General features: G+C 42.2%; 1 protein-coding gene across 1 annotated transcript in view; it reads left to right on the top strand.

Moving 5' to 3' along the window:
- Positions 1-25971, top strand: part of LOC122813870 (zinc finger protein 813-like) — a 324891-nt gene that overhangs the window by 102141 nt on the left and 196779 nt on the right. Inside the window, exon 4 of the mRNA XM_044086409.1 lies at positions 16756-16882. Coding sequence (XP_043942344.1) covers positions 16756-16882 — 127 coding nt within the window. The remainder of the gene's footprint in view (positions 1-16755; positions 16883-25971) is intronic.

Here is a 25971-nt window from a genome sequence, read left to right as displayed (position 1 = left end):
GTTTTGTTACAACCCTCCAGTCGGGTTGCAGGATGATTTATTAAGAGATTTGCTTTCAGCAAGCTAGCCAGAAAGTGGGAGAGAATTATCACGGGGCCATAATATGTACAAAATACAACATGAAGTAGTACAGAAGATAACATAGGTGGCAATTAAAAAGAAAACAAATGCAGATACTGTGAAGGAGACAGCAGAAAAAAAGGTGGAAATAATTTGGAAGTCAAGCAGAAAAAATATACATTGAAGATTTATAATAAAGAAAAAGCAATAGAAAGATATGAGATATTGGACAATATAATTTTACCTTTGGGCACAAAAGTGAAAGAGGTAAGAGCATTTATTTATTTATGGAAAGAGACTTTTTGTGACATTATTTTTGAAAATGGACATGCAATGGAAAATGTTTGAGAGAATACAAAAAAAGTACTGTTATCCTTGGAACATGTATATTTTTAAAGTTTTCAGCATAGAGACTAAAAAGAAACTTCATGTTCAATTCAGAGCAGATGCTGAAAAAGGAGACTTAGATATTTAAGTAAAATGTGTAAAAATGTGTTGGACATTACTAAAGTGTATGATAGAGGATTATGGACTGCTCCGATCATCTAGATATATCGTTATGGTAAGAAGAGAGCTTTTAAGTCTACTTCTAGAATGTTCTCATGCTTCTGTGGTTAAAGGTGGTCTACTCGGCACATCTGGTATTTCTAGTCCCTTGTCTGGTCTGTAATTTAGTTCTGCCTTGTACCTTTTATACAAAGACGTAAATATATTTTGCAAGGGCCTATCATGTATTTTGCCAGAGAATAATTTTTCATAGTCAGTTGTAGAATCTCTTATCTATTTACTGTTGTTAGCAGTTGCTGAGTTTGTTTGTCTGTTTCTAAAAGCTCTTAACCCATAGGTAACTAGTCTGTTAATTTCTCAGTTCACATCTCCTGTGCCGTTCTGACTCATTTCTTTTTACAACACATGTAGTTTATTTCACACATCTTGTTATTTTAATTTAGTCCATTTTGAATTATTGTCAGTATTTTGTAATTTGCTGCCCGTTGTTCCATTCCCAGGTTGTGTTACTCTCTCAGCTTTCTTAGAGGTTGAGTAATTTCAGATACATCAGTATTATTTTACATGTGATTTATTTAACTTGAAATTATACTGCTTAAATCTGTTTAGTTATTTATGCCATATGATTTTTAATGTGTTGGTGACTGTTTGGAAGTTGCTCACATCACACATTCTTGACTGCTGGCTGGGTGGATTACAGTTGTTTAGCGTGGAGAGTCACAAACTTAATTAAATGTAAGAAATTGTTTTCATTTGAACAAGAAAAACAGTCTTCTCACTTTCTGTTCTGCTGAAATGTATTTTATCGCATTTAATAGAAACACTGCATACGGCAAGTTCAATACAGAAAAAAGTGGCAGAGAATCAAAGGTGTGATGTGAAGTTGTTCAATCTCGCCGTTTGTTCTTACACATGGGTTCGGAGCCAATCCATCGGCTCCGAGTCGTCCGCTTTCCAAGCTCAATATCTTTCAGTAGCTCGAGGCACAGTACCTATCCCATGATCTAGTTTGCCGCTGCAATGGATCACAAGTCTTCAGTGTGCTCGAGCCAATGAAGGTTTATTAAGAAGTATTTCTACAGCTAAGTTTACTTTATATATATATATATATATATATATATATATATATATATATATATATATATATATATATATATGTTTTTCTACCAGTTTTACCTGTTATACTGTCCTTTTTTTAGGGATTTGTCCCTGTTTAGCTTGTTTCATTGGAGCGAGTTGCTCTTGGGCCTTGCCCTCTCTTCAGTTGATTTCATCCTTTGCTATTGTTGTGCAGTGATCTATATTTCACATTTCACCTATCCCACCTTTTGACAGATTGTTATTTTAGTATTATTAGATTGTACTTTATATTATCAGGGATCTGATAAATGTGTTTTCTCTGTGTTCTCCTCTTGTGATTGGATAGTACTATTGTACTTGATATTATAGGTTCATAGGTTCATACTAGGCTATCTGCCCTGGGGCAATTATAAGCCTAGCCCGATTCTGTATGGCTTACACCACCCCTTGATTTGAGTATACTGTGCCCTTTTTAAGGTTTAGTTTACTGTGCCTCTGTCTAATAGTGACACGGGAGTAATCCCTGGGACAAACCTACGATCCCCCATCCACTTATTGAGATTCTTCTTGAAGAGATTCAGAGAGGTGCTCTGCCTCACATGAACTGGAATTCTATTCCAGAGCGAAGGGAGCCTCTGGGTTATGAACCTGTCGCTCCAGCAAGTTCTATTTATTTCTGTGCTGAGGTTCAAGTCCCTCGAGCGTGGCTCTAAGGGATTTAGATTTACTGAGGTGGAGCATGTCCATTAATTCTGGATTTGACATAGCTTTGTATGTCAGGCATAGATCGCCTCGAAGTAGGCGGTATGCAACTGAGTAGAGCTGGAGTTTTTTTAACCGAGCAGCATATGTCATCTGTTTGAGACCCTTGATCCTCTTGGTGAGATACTTTTGGGGTCTTTCCAATTGCTGCAGGTGTCGGGTAAGGTACATCCCAAAAGGGGCATTGTATTCTATGATGGGCCTGATGAGGGATGAATAAAGGGGCACGATTACCTCTCTTGATCTAGATGTGAAACCCTTCGTGATGAGGTGGGCTATGTAGAAGGTCTTTCTAACCATGCTGGCAATGTGGTTTTCAAAGGAGAGATTGCTATCAACTTGGGTCCCCAGGTCCCTAATAACTTTCTCTGTACTTAATGGGTTTCCGCCTATGTGGTAATTTGTGGGCACATTGTTTCTGCCAAAGGGTATGACTATACATTTTTTGGCATTTAGCTTTAAACCATGGCGCTGGCACCAGTTATCTGTCTCTGTGAGACCTTTTTGAAGGATGTTTGTATCAGCTGGAGAGTTGATTATGGCACCCAGTTTGCAGTCGTCTGCGAACTTGGTGAGCCATAGTCCTCCCACGTTTGCCTATACCTTGGAAAAGTATATACCGAACAAGAGTGGTCCCAGGACAGAACCCTGTGGGACGCCACTTGTGACCGGTTTCGAGTCTGACATGGCTCCAGCAACTCTCACTCTGTGGGTTCTGTCTTTGAGCCAGTTTGCGACCCATCTTGTGACATAGGGGTTTATGTTTAAGCTGGATAGCTTATCTATGATACCCGGGTGAGGTATTGTGTCAAATGCCTTTGCAAGGTACAGATAGGCTGTGTGGACTACCTTCCCTTCATCTATGGCTTTGGTGACTGTTTCAAAGAAGTCAACCAGGTTCAAAAGGCAGGATCTGCCCTTGACAAAGCCGAACTGGGTAGGATCTAGTGTCTGCAGGTCCCCAATGTCTTTGTTTACGAGCTCCATGATGATCCTCTCCATAGCCTTGCAGACTAAGCTAGTCAGGCTTATGGGGCGATAGTTTCCAGGGTCCGTAGAGGCTCCACCTTTGTGGAGTGGGACCACTGTTGCTGTACGCCATTCTGTGGGCACATATCCTGTAGTGAGGCTGAGATTGTATAGCTGTTTTATTTGAGGGATTAGTTCCTCTTGTAGTTCATGTAGGATGCAACCTGGGACGCCATCTGGTCCCATGGAAGCAGTGTTTTTTGCTTTGGAGAGGGCAGCCTTCACCTGAGCATCTGAGATGTTTTGGGAGGCAGCCCTCTGCCGGGATAGATACTTCTTCTTTGGGGGGGGGGGGTTTGCACTGAACCTGTTTGCCAGGATATTGGCGATGTCTGTGGGTTCAGTGTATTTTTTGTCATTTAGAATCAACTCAGAACAAGTCTGGGAGTTGCATCCCAGGTTTCTGACATAACTGAAAAAAGCCTTATGATGGTCTTTGGTGTCCTGTGCAATTTTTCTCTCGAAGCTGGCCTTGGAGGATTTTATGAGGGATCGTAATTTTTTGCTAGTACTGATCAGAGATGCCTTCCCTATTAGGGATTTTGCTCTATTGTGTAGTAGCTTCCTCCTTCTGTTGTACAGTTTATTTATGGCAGGGGTCCACCAGACTGGATGCCTGCCTTTGGATGATTGGGTCTTGGTTTTGTTTGGGATAGCATGATCCATGCATTCCTGGAGATGTCCGTAGAATGCATTTATATAGGATTCTGCAGTTTGGGCTGTAGTTTCCACTAGCCCTGAGGCCTTGAAGGATTCCACTTCGGTTTTGAGAAGTGAGAAGTTCGCTTTTGAGAAGTTTTTCACTGTGGTTTTCTGGGCTGGGGGTGGGGTCGGGATGTGGACATCCAGTGAAATTAATTTATGGTCTGATCTTACCAATGAGGGATATATTTCTGGTGTGGAGCATAGAGTCCCCATGTTGGTAATGATCAGGTCTAGTATGTTGTCCCCTCTTGTGGGAGTGGTGACTAGTTGTTCCATAGCATTTGAGTTTATAATTTCCAGGAATCTTTGGGCTAAGGTACTGGGGCTTGAGTAGTTCTCCCAGTCAATGTTTGGGTAGCTGAAGTCGCCCAATATAATGGTGTTGGGAGAGATCTTCATGTTCTCCAATGTTTTCAGGAAGGCCGAATGGGATTCCTGACTTTGAGAGGGTGGTCTGTAGGATGCTATAAACTGAAAAGCAGTCTTGCCCACTGTTAGTTGCACATGGATGGTCTCCGATACTTCGTGCAATGCCACTAACCTGGAGGTGTGGATATCCTTGATAAATATGGAAAATCCCCCTCCTTTTCTGGTTCGGTCCGGGTTTTGGGGCCGAAAAGCATGATACAAGGAATAGCCTGGTAGTGCTGGGGTGCTCTCTCAGGTTTCTGTCACTGCACAGATATCTATGCTCTCCATACTGAGGAGAGCTTTGAGTGCGTGCATCTTGAGGTTAAGACTTCTGGCGTTTAGCAGCATTACCCTTAGTTTCTTGTTCCTTGTGCTGTCTATGGGGGTGGGTTTGACTTTTGAGCCTTGCCTAAAAAAGGCACTATGGGGGTGGCAAGAGCCTTTGCCAATATCCAAAAGCCCAGTGGTGACAGGTGCAAGCCGTCCCTAGCGAAGCAAAGTGGCTTGTCGAGCATGTCATCCTAGGCTGACAGACACTGGATCCCCTTTGAATGACACCAAAATTTTAGCCAATTGTTAAAATCGATCATTTTGTCTTTGTACTGTGGCATCATTCTAGGTGAGGGTAAGATGCTGCTCAAGGTCAGGGTCATACCAGCCTGGGCTGCATGATCAGAGAGCTCCTCTATGTCTCTTTTCATGTAGTCCAGGGAGGTACGTCTCGGGTCATTCACACCAGCATGTACAATGACTGAGTCATATTTGTATTTGCTTTGGAGTGACCTGAGTGCTTGCGTTATGTGTCGGATCCTAGCACCCGACAGGCAGCTCACCGTGACCTTCTCTTTATTCAGCCTGGTGAGCGGGACGTCAGTGTGTCTGACAATAGAGTCACCTATAACAAGAGTATCAGGTGTGTTATTCGGCCTTAAGGGCTGTGGCTGCTTGGCACACTGACTTTGTGGGTTATGTGTTGTGTGTGTTTTGTTTTGAGGTATCATTTGCTTGGATGTCTGCTTTGGAGGTCTCTGTTGCTTAGGTAGATTTTTATTTAGAGCCTCCGAGTATGTTTTTGTGTATTTGTGTTTGGCTCGCTGATGTGTTGGGACTATGTGATACTGGAATTGTGTTGTGTGAGGTTACCTTCTCCTCCTGACTGGTTACACCAGTTTTGAGATGAGAGAGCTCAGCCTCCAGTTTGGCTAAATAGTTGCATCTCTCACATATATTTGAACCTGTTTGGAGGAGGAGAGGGTTGTCCGTGTACATGAGACAGTTGTAACATTGCCTCAAAATTCCCAGATTCACCAGCTGGACTGGAGAGGAAACCATTGACTGACCTTTGGACATGCTAGAGTAACAGGGAAACTGAATTTAAGACGGACCAATAGAGGACAGGGTAATCGTAGAGAGTATAAGAGTAAGTAGTGCTTATGGTTTAATAGTGCTAACTTGTAGGATTACTTAATTGGACCAGTGAAGGACCTTAGAATGAGAATACGGTGTTTAAATTGAGAGAGAGAGAGCAGTTCTAAGGGAAAAAGTGAAGAGCAGACTTTGTGGAGCCAGGAATAGTTTAAACCCAATTAGGCGGCGCTGCCCGTTGTTGCGCTATGCTCAAAAACACGCAAAACCACGCAAAAGAGGGTTTTAAGAGAGGAAGATGAAGGAGTTTAGGAATTGACCCAAAATGGCCAATAAAACTACAGTTTCAAGTCAGTAACCACTCCCACAGGGGCAGGCAGGCTGCTCAATGTTTTTCACTGCCACTGATCAACAGAGAGACTTTCCTTTAGCCCAAGCAAAAAATGGCCCCACAGAAACTTACAAACAGTTCAAGAACAGCAAGCCAGAAAATGCTCAAAATAGGCGGCTATGCAGAAAAACTTAGCAAATAAACAGAGGAAAAATACTTGGTCTCAAAAGTGGCTCCTTTCTTCTCTCAGTATTTTCTCCTCTTGGTGGGTGCTTCACCAACAGCCAACAAGCCTGAAAAGATGCCAAAACCACAAGGCAACCAGGTTTTAAGAGAGGAAGATGAAGGAGTTTTGCAATTGACCCAAAATGGCCAATAAAACTATAGTTTCAAGTCAGTAACCACTCCCACAGGGGCAGGCAGGCTGCTCAATGTTTTTCATTGCCACTGATCAACAGAGAGACTTTCCTTTAGCCCAAGCAAAAAATGGCCTCACAGAAACTTACAAACAGTTCAAGAACAGCAAGTCTGTAACTGAACTTTTTTAAATCTCAGAAAAGTGGGAAAAAAGCACAGGGATCTGATAATTGTGTTTTCTCTTTGGACATGATGGCTGACCAAAAGCAAAAGTCTGGATTTAAAAGATGTGACTGTGGTCAAAAATGTCAATAACAGACAACCACATTTATTGTGTTTATTGTTTGGGACCTCTACATTTGCAGGAGGATTGTTCCATCTGCCACTCTTTTAGTGGCAGAGTTCTGTTAGATAGATGTAGGAAACTTATTGTTCGAGGTCTCTTAAAACCTGAGTTTCAAGAAGCTTTGGGCAAGTCCGACCAGACCTCCAAGTCTTCGAAAGGGTCGAAGTCATCTCGGGTGTCCTCGGAGCCTAAGTCTTTCTCTCCGAGCACCTCTGTTAAAGTGCGGTCACCGGTTCCTAGTTCTTCAGAACCGTGTGCCGAACCGATGATTCGGAGCCAACCTTTGTTTTTTAGAGCCGGTATCAGAGACTTTAAAATCTCCAATACTTAGGTCTGTAGCTTCTTCGACCCGCTCTTCAAGGATGTCGGATATTGATGTGGACTGTGTGGTGCAGAGGCTCTTGGAGAACCCGGCATTGGCTAAACTGCTCTCGGTTTCATCCCAACTGGGTTCGAGCCCTGCTCCTGCCCCATTGCCTGTGACTACTACTCCTCTGAGCCTACCCAGGCCTTCGGAGCCGGAGGTGGAAGATCTGATGGTTGTGGAACCCGTGGAGCCGAGGCTCTTGGAGAACCCGGCATTGGCTAAACTGCTCTCGGCTTCATCCCAACTGGGTTCGAGCCCTGCTCCTGCCCCATTGCCTGTGACTACTACTCCTCTGAGCCTACTCAGGCCTTTGGAGCCAGAGATGGAAGATTGATGGTTGTGGAACCCGTGGAGCAGAGTCCTGTTTCAGTGACTTCGGCTCCACTCACCTTGACCTCTTCAGTGCCGTCCGAAGAGTCTCTGATCCGACACTCTCTCGTCAGTTCCGGGGGGAGAGTCGAACCGACGCCTTGGTTCTGACACTTCCCCTCGGGGCTTTGGTGCAGGTGAGCTCAGCTCCGTCCTCTGGTTCGGAGCCCTCGGCCTCTGCACCGGCGAGACCTCTGTCTTCCTCTGAACCGCTGGCCTCCTCGGGCCAAGAGTCTGGGGCCTTCGATGCCATGAGGAGGGTATTGTCTGTTCAGACCCACGATACAGGTCTCTCCTCTACCTCCTTGAAGATGCCAAGTTCTGCCTCTTCATCTAAAGCACCTATTAAGCGACGAGACCCAGAGCCTCAGATATCCCCTTTCGGTGAACCCTGCTCTACTGAAACTTCACCAGCCGCCCCCACTGATTAAGTTCCCGGAAAGAGGCTCTGCAAGAGGAGGCATTTGGATTCCCCTCAGGAATCCATGACATCAGACACTGATTTAGAGGAATTGGAAGGGTCCTCGTGGTCCCCCTCGGAGGATGTCTCCTTTGCGGACATCTTAGAAATACTTAAGCAGAGGGGTGACCGGCAATCCATTCGCCCTACTAAGGATGAGTTGGTGCTCCTGAAGGCCTTTGGGTCTCAGCCCTCCACCTCCTGGGTTACTCTGCCCTTCGAACTAATGGATCTGGTTGCTCGAAGGGCATGGGAGTCCCCTGACACCATGGAACCAGTCCCTCGGAAGCCCAATAAATTCATCCCTGCCCCTCAAGAGAAATCGTTCCTCACCAAATGAGTCCCTGTTGATGCCATAGTGGTGGCAGCGGCCACCAAGAAAGAGATGTCAGAGACTTCTTCTACTGTCCATCCTCCTTATAAGGATTCCAGGACAATGGACAAATACGGGAAATGCATTTTTAGTTCTGCGACATTTGCCATGAGATTGCTTAACTACTTGACCCATTTTACTTACCTTCATTGAGATCTCCTTCAAGAACTCAGAGATATTCTGAAGGGTAACACAGATGAAGCTATTTTGGAAAAGGTTACAGCTCAGCTTTCTACCCTTAATTCCATCATCAGCTCATTCATGCGGCTCATTTCCTATGCAGCCAAGGGATCGAGTCGATCAGCAGGTTCAGCGATTGCCTTGCGGAGACAGTCCTGGATGCGCTTGTGCTCCTTTGTGGGAGCCTTCAAGTCTTCCTTTTTCAGTACCCCATTTGATGGCTCCTCATTGTTTGGGTCTAAAGTCAAGGGAGACCCTCACTAGGTGTGAGCAGGAAGGAAAGACTCTATCTGCTGTAGGAGTCCGTTTTTCCACCCCTGCTAGACCATACCCCAAAGGGCAAAGAGGTGGAAAAATGTAGTTCCAGAAGTCCCAAGGAACTTTCCAGAACACAAGTAGTGAACCCCCCCCCCACTTCAGGGGCAGAGGAGGGGGCAATAATGGAAGACGCCGCTTTAGCAGCAGAGGGGGTCCACAGAACCAGGATGACAGGGAGCAGTTTCCTGGCAAGCCCTGTCAGCGCTCCTGAGAGGAGGCCTGACTGTCCTACTCTGGAGGCAGTCGGGGGTCGCTTGGCTTTGTACCCAGACGCCTGGCTAGGAATTGCATCAGATTCTTGGGTACAAAACATAGTTACCAGAGGTTACCTCATTCCCTTTGTAGAACCCCCATTACCCACAAAAAGAATCCCAGATGTCCCACCCAGTTCTGAGGAACCAAGCTGTCACAGAAATCCAAAACCTGCTAGTAAAAAAAGTTGTCCAGCCAGTCCCGGTGGACCAGATAGGAACCGGAACTTACTCCAGATTCTTTTTAGTTCCAAAGAAAACAGGGGACTGAAGGCCCATTCTAGACCTCAGCAAACTCAATGCATTCATAAAGAAGGAGAAGTTCCGGATGGTCACGCTTCAGTCAATACTCCCGTTCCTGGGAACGGGTGATTGGATGTGCTGTTTAGATCTTAAGGATGCGTACTACCACATCAAAATGGCCAGACCATCCAGAGATCACCTGCATTTCCGGCTGGGAGCCAGTTATTACCAATTTCGAGCTCTGCTCTTTGGTTTCACTACAGCCCCAAGGGTGTTCACCAAATGTATGGCAGTAGTTACGGCTCACCTGAGGCATCTAGGATTCTGGGTGTTTTCGTATCTGGACGACTGGCTCCTATCCGCCACCACCAGGCATCAATCTCTGTCCTCCGTTAGGAATAACCATTAATTTAGAAAAATCTGCTTTATTACCATCGCAGCATATCTCCTTTATTGGAGCAGACCTAGACACCACAACCGCCATGGTCAAATTACCTCTAGAAAGAGTCACCTCGCTAAAAAATCAGCTGTCATGCTTGTTACAAGAAAATAAAGTACCTGCTTCTCAGGTATTAAAACTCTTAGGCACAATGGCAGCTTCCCTCATAGCAGTTCCTCTGGGCTGGATGCACATGTGGATACTCCAATGGTTGCTTTTCACCTAGTGGTCCTACCAATAGCTCCCGATGTCATTCAAGATTCTGTTGACAGATGCTTGCAAGAGAGACCTTCTCTGGTGGTTGAACAGCCACCAGGTGACAGTAGGTCGACAGTTTATATTACCCCCTCCAGTAGCCATGGTGACCACGGACGCTTCCCTGATAGGGGGGGGCTTTTTCAGGGAAAGACTGCCCAAGGTACCTGGTCAGAGATGGAATGTCATTTGCACATCAACGTCCTGGAGTTGAGAGCAGTGCTTTTAGTGTTGCAGCACTTTCACGACTCTCTACCTCAAGGGATGATTGCAGTTCAGACAGACAACATGTCAGTAGTCTGGTACATCAACAAACAAGGGGGAACCAAATCTTACCCCTTATGCCGAGAAGCTTTGAGGATTTGGAAGTGGGCTGTGTCCAACGGGCGCTTTCTATTAGCAAAGCACATCCCGGGGAAATCCAGTGTGATAGCGGACTAACTGAGCAGAGCGATTCTCTTACCCCACGAGTGGTCCCTCAAACAAAATGTGGCGGAAAGGATATTCCGCAAATGTGGCCAGCCTTGCTGCGACCTTTTTGCATCTCCAATGAATGTCAAATGCAGAAGCTACTTAGCCCTCAACCCTCCACCAGCGGACAGTCCCAGGGATTCACTTGTGCATGATTGGCCCTCTGGTCTCCTTTATGCCTTTCCTCCAACCCCACTGATTCCTAGATTCTTGATGAAAGCAAAGGACTCTGGGGTGACAGTTATTCTGATGGCCCCTTTTTGACCTCGGCAGATATGGTTCCCCTTTCTTCACCAATACCAACTGGAAGAACCTTGGTTCCCGGACCCAGTGCCAGACCTACTGACGCATTCATCAGGAGTTCTTCACCCCTCTGTTCAGTCCCTCAAACTGACAGCTTGGCTGCTCCACTTCTCAACCTAGCCAGGTCATATAATCTTTCTTCTGAAGCTCAACATATTCTTGTTTCCTCTCATAAAGTCTCCACTAGGAAACTGTACAGTAGCAAATGGAAATGTTTTGTTTACTGGGCCTTTCAACGCGATATTGATCCCTGTGTTGCCCCTCTTGATATGGTTTTGGAATTGCTCGCAACGATTTTTCAGGAAGGTGCTGCAGTAGCCACTATTAGAGTTCAATTGGCCACTATATCTAATTTTCACTTGGAGATTGAAGGATCTAATCTTACGTCACACAGACTATGTAAAGCCTTTTTGAAAGGGACTCCTCACCTAAGGCCACCTATCAGACAACCAGTTGCACCATGGAATCTAAATTTAATATTATCTCAGCTGATGCTTCCCCCCTTTGAGCCTGCATCCTCTTGCCCCTTGAAGTTGATATCTTGGAAAACATTATTTTTGGTGGCTATTACTTCAGCTTGTAGAGTTTCTGAACTTCAAGCTCTTTCTATTAGGCCCCCTTACTTGGTATTTTTTCCTGATAGGAGGGATTTGTCCTGAGAGAGACTTTCTCCCAAAGGTCTGCTCCGAGACTAATCTGAATCAGTCTATTGAGTTGCCTACTTTTTTCAGACATCATTCTAATAAAATGGAGTATATGCTACATAAACTTGATGTCCACAGACAGTTGAGATTTTACTTGGACAGGATAAAGGATTTTAGAAAGTCTGAACAGCTTTTTGTCTCCTGCACTGATAAAAAAGGGCTATCTGTGTCTAAAGTTACCTTGTCTAAATGGTTATCAGATTGCATAAAGTTTGTATACTCTTCCACTAATCAGACCTTAGAAAACAAGGTGAAAGCTCATTCCACTAGGGCGGTATCCACATCTCTAGCTCATGCAGCTCGTTTGCCTTTGGACACCATTTGTGCAGCCGCCACTGGGTCAAAACCACATAGGTTTATCACTCATTACAAAGTAGACAGTGCTCCAGGCACAGAGCTTCCTTTGGTTCCACTGTTCTCAGGAATGTACTCCCATGAGCCACCCAGGGTTCGGGTGCTTGGAATGCTACCCACATGTAAGAACAAACGGCGAGATTGAACAACTTCACATAAAGAAGTTATGTTCTTACCATAACATTCCATGTGAGTTGTTCATCTTGCCTTTGTTCTTACATTTCCCACCCTCCATCCCCCTCCGGGTTCTTGAAGACCAGTTACGACTGGAGGTCGGATTTGGTTTGTCTACTGTCCTTTACTTTACTAGACTTTCTTCCTGTGGTTAACTGTACATCTATGTTTTTATATATTTTTTTATATATACACATATTGACATTTAGGGTATGTTAGGCTTTTCCTCTATTGATTAATTCAGCAAACTAGATCTGAGGGTTAGTCAGAGAGCATCATGGAATAGGTACTGTGCCTCGAGCTACTGAAAGATCTTGAGCTTGGAAAGCGGCCGACTCAGAGCCGATGGATCGGCTCCGAACCCACGTGTAAGAACAAAGCTGAGATGAACTCACATGGAACATTATGGTAAGAGCATAACTTCTTTTTGTGAGCTGTCTGCTTTTCAAGTTATCTTAGCTTGAATGGATAAGACCCACCCACATAGGTAGTGCTGTAGGTATGTTTAACACCACAGTGACAGTAGCACTGTCAGCATTAACAACTTAAGGTCTGCACAAATCTAATCATTTTTTCAGCATTTGAAAGCCATTTTTTTTTCTGTTCATATCTTGACTTGTAGGGCACATTGCTCTAAAAGCATTCTTAGTGACACAGTTACCTGTAGCATATTCAGTGAAGATTTTACATGATACAGCAGAATTCCTGGAAACCTCTGTAGTGTCTCCCAAGGGTCGCTCCCAATTCAAAGTAAGGGTCATCATAAGTTGGAAGAACTCCTTTCTAATACAGAGAGAGACATTAGGAGACATGCATCTCTGACTTCTATTGAGGAATCTCTCACCTTTATGCAACTTGAACTTCAGTATAGACAGGCTTACCTATTCTGTATTTCAACCTACTAGATTGTAGCAGTGATTTTTTGAAGAAAAATGTTACTAATTTAACATCTACAATATATGCAGACAAAGGAAGACATTCAAGCTCACATACTGCTGTACATTGTTAGGAATACATTGAGTCATCCCTTAATTATTTAATGGAAAATAAGCAAAAAGTATTTTTAAACCAATCCAGGAATTGTAATTGAATCCCTAGTCAGTGTACAGTAGTTATGGATTTTATAAAATCAAAACATGAGTACATTGTAAGGGTATCTGACAAAAAGGGCAACATTGTAATTGTGGATCATGTACATTAAATGAGATACATTATTTTGTACTGATAGAAAATATGTTTTACAGAACATAAGTGTAGCAATGGGGATTGGGGGGCTGATTTTGACTATAAATGTGCTGACATTTTTGTCTTTTTTCCTTTTAAGCCTCCTGCATCTGGCCATCGGCTACCAACAGCTGTTCTCATTTACTGGGTCTACTGGACCCACCTTAACTGATCCCAGGCTCTACCTGACCCACATCCAGGGCCAATGAGGAAATCAGGGTCACTGGTGTGACTTAGTGTTGTCATTCTTCTCCTGAGGAGCATGCTCTAACACACTACTCCACAGCAGCCTTCTGAGTTCTGCTATGGCTGCCTTTGGGAGCTGCTTTGCTCACTTCTGTGCATGGCAGCCTACTGACCAAGCAAGACACAGCTTGTAGCTTGGAGCTCAACAGGTTCCTCATGCTGATGTTGCAAAGAGCCAGGGTACCTGTCCCCCCACCCCTAAGGATGGCTGAGCTGATGTCTGTCCCACACTCCAGTCCTATCTGTGTGGTCCCTCCATCATCATGCTGTTAATTGAATATGTAACCCAGTCAGGTTTTATCCCTCAGTGCCATAGGTCAGGGTAATCTTTCTCTTTTTATAATCATTGGATTTTTTTCCTAGTTGCCCTTTGATAAATATGATTTATTACTGACCTTAAACTGATAATTTTCTATTTATCATGCTTCTTTTTCTGAATTTGATTTTTTTTCTATGTCATTACAAAAACAATGTGGATTTGTAATTTACAGAGACAGCACACAATCATGTTGATCACATTTTTAGATGTTGTACTAATTTGAGAAATAGGTTAATGTGTGTGTAGTATAACAGCATCTAAAACTAGCAGAGATTTTTTTTTAGCTTCTGATAATTTGCATCCCCCCACCTACTACCTGTTTTGCCACTAGGGGTGCAATTATACGTGAGTAGGAATGCAACTTGAATACAGGGTTTTGGAATATTGTCCCACAAGACCTTAAGTGTGAGTTTTTGCAGAGCTGTCTTTCCAAAGTAATAGCTATGACAAACTGTAAAGATGGATCTCGGATCTCAGATTTTAACAGTACCACCCCAGCAGGATTCAGACAGTCTTTTTTTACCACATATTGAATTTACTCCATATTTTAGGATTTTCAGGAGCTGATGTGTGTTAAAAGTTAGATGCAGAGCTAATTGGGAATTTGCAAATGGTGATGTCCTCTAACACCTGAACACATAATTTGAATGGTAATGTGTCCACAAATAGTTTGGAGTCTCAAACTCTGGGCAATATGAAGGATGTCTACACATTTGGACCATGAAAAGTGCATTTGTTGTTGGCTAAATATAACATTTCTGAACATCATTGGCCATATATGTCATCTTAATTATGGACATTATTACCACAACAGTAATGTGGTGTATGTTATATGTTGTAATTGTTCTCCCTCCCTAAGGTACATTGGGAAAGATTTGCACACATTTGAGCTTAGATTACAAAAACACATTAGGGAAGTGAGGACTTTTCACCCTTTAGTGCTGTAGCTACCCATATTGATGTCTTTCTTGCTGGAATTCCATTCCATGCCGTATATACTAACAGTATATTCTAACAGTAGGGTGACAGTGGGGAAAACTTTTGTTGTTGAAAACTGACTCACAGTATATTTTGAAACATAATACTTCATTACCATTTGGTTTTAGTACCAAAATTAGTTGGCATTGTATCTTGTAGAAAACTTCTTATAGGCTGGAGTGCATTGGTATTTGTTTACTGGATTGTTGTTCAACTGATGATGCAGTTATTTTACCTTTATATTCTGTTAGCTATGAATCTCCTAGCCTTTTAGCTGTGAGATCAGGATACACTAAATAGTTTGCATGACAGTTTTGTTTTTGTTCCTTGTGTGGTGATTGTTTTTCAGAAAAGGCATCCATGTTGTTGCACTCTTCACCCTCATGGTCTCTTGATCAACAGTGCTGTCCTCGTCAACTGACCCATTTGTTCCCTATCATCAGGGTGATGGTTGACTGAGAGGAGCCATCATATGAGTGGTTTGAAAGGTTTTTATCTTGTGCTGTGTTTTCCCCATGGATGTTTGGCTAGTGCAGCAGAAGGGTCATGTAATGGGATGACCACCCCAGACCTCCCGTACTTATGCAGAGGACTTTGTCAGTATGCAACACTGCCTTCTTCCCTCAGGCTAAGATGATGGTATCCCCAGTCTACAATGGAGAAGTCACATCCCCTTGTGGACATCCTGAGTGATCTCAGCTGTCTTCTCCTATAGGGGAAGTGAATAGAACATTCCCCTTCATTATTATTACCCCTCCCTGACGCACTCTGATGCCAACTCCACTGTTCATACCCCAATCATGTAGTTCACAGTAAGGGTTCCATTCCTCTGTCCCATGCAGCCAGGCCGAAGACAGTGTCCCTGATTGTTATTATCTCTGTGCAAAGTATCTCCGAGCTACGGGCCTGTACATCCAAACACCCCAGACCTCCCGTATTTATGCAGAGGACTTTGTCAGTATGCAACACTGCCTTCTTCCCTCAGGCTAAGATGATGGTATCCCCAGTCTACAATGGAGAAGTCACATCCCCTTGTGGACATCCTGAGTGATCTCAGCTGTCTTCTCCTATAGGGGAAGTGAATGGAACATTCCCCTTCATTATTATTACCCCTCCCTGACGCACTCCGATGCCAACTCCACTGTTCATACCCCAATCATGTAGTTCACAGTAAGGGTTCCATTCCTCTGTCCCATGCAGCCAGGCCGAAGACAGTGTCCCTGATGGTTATTATCTCTGTGCAAAGTATCTCCGAGCTACGGGCCTGTACATCCAGGGAATCATATCTGGTCACTCACAACAGTAACAGATTTGCTTTACGGTGATGTGGTTTATGCTACTTCAAATAACAAATGTTTGAACAAAGAAGCATTAGATTCTTGTATAACTTTCAAAGCATCACATTGGTGTCTGTGTGTGTGTGTGTGTGTGTGTGTGTGTGTGTGTGTGTGTGTGTGTGTGTGTGTGCGTCTGTGTGTGTGCGTCTGTGTGTGTGCGTCTGTGTGTGTGCGTCTGTGTGTGTGCGTCTGTGTCCCCCAATAGTTCTCAGTTGCATATATGGCTGCACAGACTGGTGCTAATTGAATTGTCCACAAGCCAGATTTGCTACTTCACCAGATCTATAACTTTATCTTTTTTCTGTACCAAGCTTATAGCTGAAAAGACCCCCTACCCAGTAAATTAAGAAAGTAAAAATAGTGCTGTCTCTGCTGAAAGACTGCACATTATATGTTGAATATAATAAACACTGAAGAGGATTTATTTGTCCTTTCAGGTACCAGGAACTTTTGAAGATGTCACAGTTACTTTCACAGAAGAGGAATGGAAAATGTTAAGGAAACAAGATAAGGAGCTGTACAGGGACGTGATGGTACAGAACTATGAAACCTGTGTGTCTGTTGGTAAGTGCGAGCCAGCTTATGAAGCGAGTTCGTTATTTTGAAAGTTATCAATATGATATGAAAATGTGCCAGAATAATTCACAACTATGCACTTCACCCTTGTTTGGTGAGGGGATATAGCATCTCTCTCTCTCTCTCTCTCTCTGTCTTTCTATTCCTATTCCAAAGGGTTCTTACAAAATTAACATGTGTCTCCACTGACATTGTATGATCTTAAGTAATGTTTCTCTTTCTTGTCTGCAGTGAATCTTCTCAAGCATAAGCACTTCTTTCTCTGAGTTAGCATTTTTGTTCTGCTACTTTAGGTGTATATCCCATTGTAACATCATGTTTTTTTTTCAGTTTTTAAACTTCTTTCCTGTACTGAGTGACACTACTGGCCATCTGTTCCTTTTCTGCATAAAATAGCCACCTCTTAAATAGGCTGTTTTGTTGGTTAGGTAGTTAATGTCCCCTTTTTTATTCTCATGTACCCCATGGATAACGCATTGTGAGCAGGCAGTCTCCCACGAGAGACTGGTAGTTTGTTTCTCCGGTATGTTTCATTAACAAAGTGTGACCTGTTGGAGATCTTTTCCTTATTTTATAGATAAAGAAACTTTTGCTTCATTGAAGTAATTTCTCAAAGTCACAGTATGAAATCTAATAAACCCAAGCCTGAAAGGTGCAGTTTATATGCAGCTTTTTAAAATAAAATGCTACTCTATATCATCGTATGTGTACCTGAATTGTTCTTAACAACATAAATAGGTCTCCTGTGCAAAATGTTAAGCAAACATTAAGAAAGGCCTGTCACCTTTTATGATGTTTGTTTAAACTGTTAAGGCAGAATATTGTAACTCCATATTGCTTTGTCTTTATTAGAATTCTGTGTGCTTCTAACAGTTGTAGTTCATAGCGTACTGATATTCATTTAGAATAATTTTTGCTATACTGTGCTAGGATGGTATTGAAAACATGTTACTGTTTTTATGAAATTTTGATTTTAGTGATCATCTATTTGGTGGTCTGACACAGAGTGTATTGAGTGGTTTTGTCCCATGTTCCTCCTGCCTGAATTATTTGGTCTAGATGAAACTGTTTAGTTGTTAATCATCTGTTAGAAATAACTGTCCGATAATATTTTCCTGATTTGTTGTTTTGCTGGAATTATTTGTGTAAGGTCTGCAGTTCACTTTCTGCACTTGGCTTTACTTTGGTCTTGTACCCTAGCCCCATTCCAGCCCACTGTACTTTATTTCTTTCATACATAATACTTTTCAACCCTTCACTGACTTATTTTTTCCTCTAATTTTAACCAAGCAGTCATAAGTCATTACTAGCTTGCTAACATTGGTACCTGACAAAAAGTTCTCTACCATAAAAGCCTTTCAAGCTAAGCCCCTAACAAGGGATTCATATATACTTTTCTCCTCTCATTCTGTTAGGCTACATATTTTAACTCGGAACAAGTCTACTGCAGCCTTACCATTCTCATACCTTCTAGCACAAACTTCCAGCCCTGTTATGTTTTCCGTAAAGTATACCACTTTAGTTCCAAGCAGACTGCTAGACAGCATTGAAGTCTGCCATCACACATAAACAGAATCCTTGCATGTAAACAAATCATCCCACATCATAAAATTAGTTCCTGCAGCTAAACAGAGGAAAATCCCTGTGCCACCTCTACTTAATTGTGTTTCTTCTACTTGCTACCAATATCACACAAAGCCATGTTCCATATCCGCTGATCAACAGTTCCCACCATTTTGAACTCCTACCTTTAGAATCTCTGTTAAATGCTGGTAGCATCAAAAATAAAGTACAACAACTTGACTCCATTCTGTGCATAAACAGCACTGTTACTGTATTAATCACTAAGCTCTGCATTAAGGACAATACTACTACAGATGTAAATATTAATACTACAGATGTAAATAACACCTTTTACTTTTTTGCCAAGATACCTCTGCATGCAAACCTCTAGGCCTGGAACAAGATTGCGTGTTGGGGCCTTGGTCCTGTATAAATCCTCCATAACACTTAACCAGTGCTGTCCATTTAATGGCTCTGATGATCACAATCCCATCTGGGTAACCCTAACCCCTTGTGTAGAAAAGCATAACAAGCTTTTCCAAAACATGTCTTACCACCTCTGTAATAAAAAGAAATTACAAAACCTTAAAAGAATGTATAGTTGATTTCACTCATTATTTTTTTATAATACTAGGAGAATTTAGCCTCCTTGGCGCCCAGTTTGCAATGATCTTAGTTGATTTCTAAAGCATGTAGGCCTTTTGCAGTGAGCAAGCTGCGCCCATCGTAAATCAGACATGTGGACCTTTCATAATCTAATAATAATAAATAATCCCCAGTCAGTCTGTTCCGTTTTAGTCTTCCCCCTTTCCACAATGAGCACTACCCAGAATTGTTCCCAGTCACTGGGATATTCTACCAATTGCTACAAGTAAGAATTCCGTCCTGTTTAAAATCACAAAGTAACACGGGGATATTAACAAAGTGATGCAAATTCGCTGCTTAGGCATGCAGCTCTGCACAGAAGGTCAAGTTAAGGGAAAAAAGTGGTTCAACTGAAGTTATAAAGAAGGATAGGGAACAGGAATAAGGTAAGAATGAGCTGGAGGCATGCAAAACTGCTCCACAAGAGGAACAAGAGTGAAAATTGTTCCAAAAGTCAGTGAAAGTAGCTGAGGCTATAGAACAACAAAGACAGTTGGACAACAGCAACATGAAGTGGGAAAACAAAAAGAAAGAATCCAAAACTAAAACGAAGGCAGGTCTGCTCTGAAAGCGGAGATGCAGTTATATAACCAGTAACTATAGGACCTGGGCAAATAGGATGGCAGAGTAATAAACTGGTTAACCTTGACCTGGAAAATAGCTCTAGATGCTACAGTATCTGAATATCAGCCTTAAAAGAAAATGTACCTGAAGGGATAGCTGGGTAACTTGGAATGTTGTATCCAGTATTGCAGCCAAGTCATTGTTATTTACATCATTTGTTCAACAAGCCTTGATACTTACAGTATGTGCTTGTGACCAGGGCTGTTTTCATGATGACAAGCTTCTGTTATGTCTGCAGTACAAGGTGTATTGCAACCGTATAAAAGTATGAACTGCTGCAGTAAGCATCGTAGGTACAAGAGCACATATGGCAGTCATTGTGAATCCTCGTGCACAGACAGCCAAGCTACGCTGCTGATATTTTAGTGTAACCTAAGGCAATATATATGCGGAGAAATGTCCTATGAAAGGGAAATGGTCAATGATGGTCAGGGGTGGAGTGTAGAGTTAGGTCAACAGAAATGGACAGAAAACTCGGCAAACAGAGGGGTTAACCAAAGAAGGGGCAGAAAACACAGTGAAGAATGGGATCGGACAATGTTTGAATGTAGATTTATGTAAAACTCAGACATGACATACAGGATACAATAATGTAAGATGATGTACCATCCTACTTGTGCAAACAGTGTAATGTTGTAGTAAGTATGCCTGTGTTATAACATGAATGTTACAATGAACATATAAAACTGTGAGGGGATCTGATCCATAAACTGTCTCCATTCGCATAACACACTTAGCTCCATAACAAGGTGAATTTGAGCTGGACAATAGTGAAATATTCAGGAAAAGACACTTAAGGTGGTGGCTCTGTTTCCACACTGACTAAAAAAAAAAAAAAACGTCCCTCAGTGGAATTTAACTCATGATTTGATTTTATGCTAGTCTTCCGAACAATCTTTCAGCATGGTATGCCCCAAAAGAATTCTATACTGACTGTTTTGAGGAAAGACACTTCAGGGAGATTCCACTTTTTGCAGTATAATAATTGAAAAAAGGCAGAGCTTGTGGGAACTGAACCCATGATTTATCTATTTCCTGTCCTTGTATACAACAGAAGAATTCATACCGACAATGTCAGGGGAAAGCTGCTTCAGGGGAATGGCTCATAGGTGCGTAATTTGGTCCATAAATTTGAGAAACAAACATATGACCCAAATCTCTACCCACTGCAATAAACAAATTGAGCCATGTCAGCATTTTGAGTACGAATGTAAACTTTACCCTGCAAACTGCTACAAAACAGAGCTCAACTCATATGTGCAGCTGATGGTAGACATTGCCAATATACATGACATATGATACTGTTGGACTTTATCATTGCTAGACAACAAGCAGTGTCATTTGTTGATGGTTGTACATGAGCGTCAGTGGTACCCCTCACCACCCATCACGCAAATTATGAACACAAAAAATTGCTTTAGAAGCCCTATTCAAGGTATGTATGCATATGGTGCAATCTATTTTGACCAGATTAAAGGTTGGAAATGGTTGGATTGGAAAGAGATGAAAGTGGGTAGCAAGTAGAGGGCAGAACACAAGGTAACCAAATGAGGAATGAGCAGCAGGGAGTTGGGGTAGAAACACGCCTTTTAACTTTGTAGCTCAAGATTACTGGCCAAAGTGCAAGCCAATCTTAGGACAAAGGCCAAAATCAAGGACAGGTTATACAAGTTTAGTTGCTGTACATGGTGGGTACTGGATAGATTAATATTTTGTTTTGAATTACCAGAAATTCTCTGAAGGATCTGATTTGCCATAAAACTACAAATGTTCTGAGGGCCAACTCAAAAATATGAAAATTGACAAAAGCTGAGAAGTATGCATGGATGGGAAATTATTTTTGTGGGAGAAATGGAGAAAGGTGCTTTTTTTAGAAGTCAGGAAGGATGATGTGAGTAAGAGGGGGAGTTAGGTAGTGGGGAAAGATAAGGATGACTAACATAACAGATTGAGGTAGCACAATGTGGGGACACAATGGTGATGGTGACCTCAGTTAAATGGAGAGAAGACAGTGGTGACAAGAGAACTGTAAAACTAACGGGTGGGCATGGACATGAAGGGGAACACCAGGATGGGGATAGGATTTGGGTGTACAGAGGTATTGTCTGCCAATATAGACTAAGTGGGATATCATTTATTACCCATGGTACTGTCACCAGTGGGTCCTGCCTTAGTCTTGAGCAGGATGTGACTGCATGAGTTGCCATAGCATGTGTTCTGTCCTGTTGACGTGGGCATCCAACTTCGTGTTCATGAATTCCCCCACAAGCTCTAACAGGTGACAACATTGTCACCTTTACTTCCACTTCTATTCTACTAGTTTGCACCACTGTACCATTCGCCGGTGCAGGGCTACCTGACACAGGTGGTACAGGTAGGGCAGGATATGTGAAGGCATCCTTGGCAGGCTGTGACCCAGATGTCCTGAGTGTTTCCACTGGTGGTGGTGGGTGCACTGCTGTAGCCCCTCTAGTGGACAACAGGTCACGATGGGGGGTTTGGTGCAGGTTGCTGTGTTACTGCATATAATAGTAGCAGAAATAGAAAGAAGTAAATAAAGTTAACCTATCTAAGAAAAAGGATAGAGAGAAGGATTGCAGACAATAAGAAATGTGCTCTCCACTTATGTTGTTAATGATATCATTAAATAGAATCCATTTTCATTCAGTGTAATGTCATCAGACTTTTTGATTATAAATAGTATGTTCCAAAGAGGAAATAATAAAAAGCCACCCTGCTGTAGTCAGGCAGATAGATTATTTTGGAAGACCAACTGTGTGCATGTGGTCCAAGGCAGGTAGTTTTACTTTTTGACAATAATGCACAAATACTATATAAACATGTTGAAAATTAACTTATTTTGCATAATGGGTGATGTACAAGTGTTGTCTATTGTGAAATGTCCAGTAAACAAGTACTTATGGATCTGGGGGTGAGGAATAAACCCACATTCATCCTCCTAACTTCACAGCACATACTTAACATGAGGAGGTCCTTTTTTTAGCAATATTGAAAAAGGTATACAGAAACACACTAATAACTTTGCTCAATCAGAAAACTAAATTTAATTCATACTTCTTTCTTAATGCCTACTTTTGTAACTATAAAAAGAAAGGCATTTGCTTGACAGCATGGATATTGACCCTGGTGCTCTCTTGGGTGTTTTAGTCTGCTTCTTTATGCCTCTTGATTCCTTTTAAAGTCTTCTTATGCTAGAGCCATAAACAGGTAATACATTGGCATTAGTGAATGGCACACATTGGCAGTTGCTTTGGGTAGGTGACATAAGTCATTCTTACAGTACTGAGATCATGACCACATATGAACTTCATCCTCCCATTGGTGAAGGTGGTCTGGATTGCATTGCTTTAAGTCACTTTAGTGTTGATGACTGCAATCTCAGGTATGGGATGCCAGTAGCATGGGTGACATCCTTATCTAAGCTATTCCATGTATCAGTCTTGTGCTGTGGCCTGGTATAGTCCTTCAGAGAATGTCCAGAATAATCTTAGACTCTTCCTCATACAACTTCTGTGTGCTAAAGGGAGCACTAGTCTCTAGTACTCCAGGAATAACATCTCACCTTGAAGACCTTCTGGAGAAATATGTCAGAGAATCGATGCCCCAGCCTGGTCTCATGTGTCCCATCCTTCACACAATGACTGCCATTGATGGGCATCCCATATGTAGGAAAAGTGATAAAATCAGAAAATATTGGTATTGTATTATGGTTCCAGTTGCACTTTAAGGTGCAAGACATTACTGTCCTCCACCCCTCAGTAGGATGTTGAGAACTTGTGCTCTACAGTGACTCCATGTTCAGATGGCTAAGTATGAGATGACAGTCCTCTCATTTGTAATCTGTTATGCACACCTGTGGTGCGCTGTGCTTACAGCAGGGTCTAGGCATGTGCATGAGATGGTTTAGAAATCTACACAGTATTTGCCAGGTGTGCTCATTATGCAAATCGAGTGATTCCGAAGTACTAATAAGATGATCCATAATTTGCATAACCGTTTTGCCCACAGGGGATTTGTTTTACACAATATAAACATGATGAGAAGCCTTGTTTCTCATTGTGTTACAGAGGAAAACCACACTAACTGGGCTTTGAATGCTGCTGACTGATTTTACTGCAATATTTGTTGGAGTGGAGAGAGGGACCTGCTTATATGAGCATTATTTTATGCATGCATTCCTTTGTAGTAAATTGTGTGCTCTTCACCCTGGGGCCTAGAAGGGATGACAGTTGGCCAGCATTTGTAAATGTGTTGCTCAAATTCTTTCAATGATTATATTGTATGCTTACTTGGTGCAGTAACTTGCAGGATTTTTAACAAAGATGTGAGACTCACCCAGAGACCATATTCAAAGTAATGTTCAGTATTTTGCAGTGTTGTGTGCCTTACACATATGTCATTAGCCACAAATATTTGTAACCGTACTACTGTAATCATATGACCTTTGGTCAGTTGTACTTTTGTTATTGTGTTTGAGGAATGTATGTTTAGTACACCTACATGCCTAACATTTACTTAAAGAATGTGAATCCAGATATGTATCTGTCAGGCCCAACTATAGCATACTAGATTAAGTACTAGGATAGTAGCAGAAAGTATTTGCAAGGACCATGCAGGAACAAAGCTATTAATTCCATAACAACAGAGCTATACCTGAAAAAAAAACAAGGAAAGAAGAAGGCTAATGCATCTGCTGGTGATTCTTTGTTCATCTCTAAGCCCAAATTTACAAAGGCTGTGGCAGAGATAGTACTAGAGGCCCTCTGTCTCCATGGTTGGTAGCTCCTTGCAATGCATTCCACTCACTAGCCCTTCTGTAACCATGTATGGTGAGAAACTGTCAACAGTGTTAATGCTGTGGGTTACCAGGATTGGGCACATGATATGGTTTGGTACAAAGTGACAGATATGATGCAAGCTGCCTTCCACAGAGCATAGGGTCCTGCCATAGGAACAAAGGACAGTAGGTGGTGAGCCACCTACTGAACCTCCCCTTGTGGAGACTGAGGAGTTCCTTGCCTCACTTAAAAACAGTATCATTTCCGCAGAGTCCCATGGTGCACTAGCAGGATGTTGGGTAGACCTGGAGAGGCCCCACCGAGTATCAATTAAAAATGTCCCAAGTATGTACTCCTATATCACAGTATTAACAGCTATGGCTATGGGGTCTGCCTGTGCCCCCACCTATGCCAATATTATCATGCTGTTTTGGGAGCTTGAATATGTTTTCAAATCAGATTTTTGGGTAAATGTTATTACGTACTTCAGGTTCCTGGACGACATCTTTTTGGTGTGGAAAGGGACCGTTGAGCAAGTGGAAGAGTTTATTGATTACCTACACACAACTACCACTTTCCTGGAATTTACCTTTCAATACAGTAAAGAACAGATAAATTACCTAGATGTGACTATCATTAAGAATAACGTGGGTAACAAATATGAATCTAAGGTTTTTAGAAAGGAATGTTTTTCTAATTCCTATGTACACTTTGAAAGTGACCACCCCTTATATCTTAGGAGAAATATAGTTAAAAGTCAAATGATCAGGGCCTCACGTATGACCAGCGAAGATGGTTCATGCGGTAAGGAAATGGATTTAATACAAAGGTTTTTTAGGGACAGAGGCTACCCATTTGCATTAATTAAGAATGTTAAACGTGAAGTTTTGAGAAAACTGTACATTCAGTATAAGCCACTACTGACACACAACCATTGTGACGTTGGACAGGCAACGATTATTCCTTCTAGGTCAAAGATTAACAATACAGATGATAATAATATACCTCGTCTGATGTTGACTTATTATAAAGGGATATATTGGATACAAAGAGGCATAAACGAAGCGTGGAAAATGTTCTCCCATATTAGCACTGATGTCTCCATTTTTCAACAACCACTTAGGTTTGGGTTCAGGAAGAATAATAATTTTAAAAAATTATTTGAGATGAAGAAGCCCCCCTGTGGAAGTGGAACACAACAAAAGGTGGGGACTCACAAATGTGGTAGATGTGGACAATGTACCTTTATATTGGGGGAAAAAACACTTTGGCTTAGTAAATTAAGCTTGAAGTTGAAAAGTAAGGGCTACCACACCTGTCACACCAAAGGGGTGGTTTATTTGGCTTTATGTTTAACCTGTGAAAAATACTACGTCGGTAAAACCGAGCGTAAGTTAAAACAAAGGGTTTACGAACATATAAGAGATATAAACAAAAGAAATGGTA

The sequence above is a fragment of the Protopterus annectens genome, chromosome 10.part0 (genome assembly GCF_019279795.1).
Source record: "Protopterus annectens isolate FY-2018-M chromosome 10.part0, PAN1.0, whole genome shotgun sequence".
Classification (NCBI taxonomy): Eukaryota; Metazoa; Chordata; order Ceratodontiformes; family Protopteridae; genus Protopterus; species Protopterus annectens.
The sequence above is the reverse complement of the archived record's forward strand: the minus strand, read 5'-3'. Positions and strand labels throughout refer to the sequence as shown.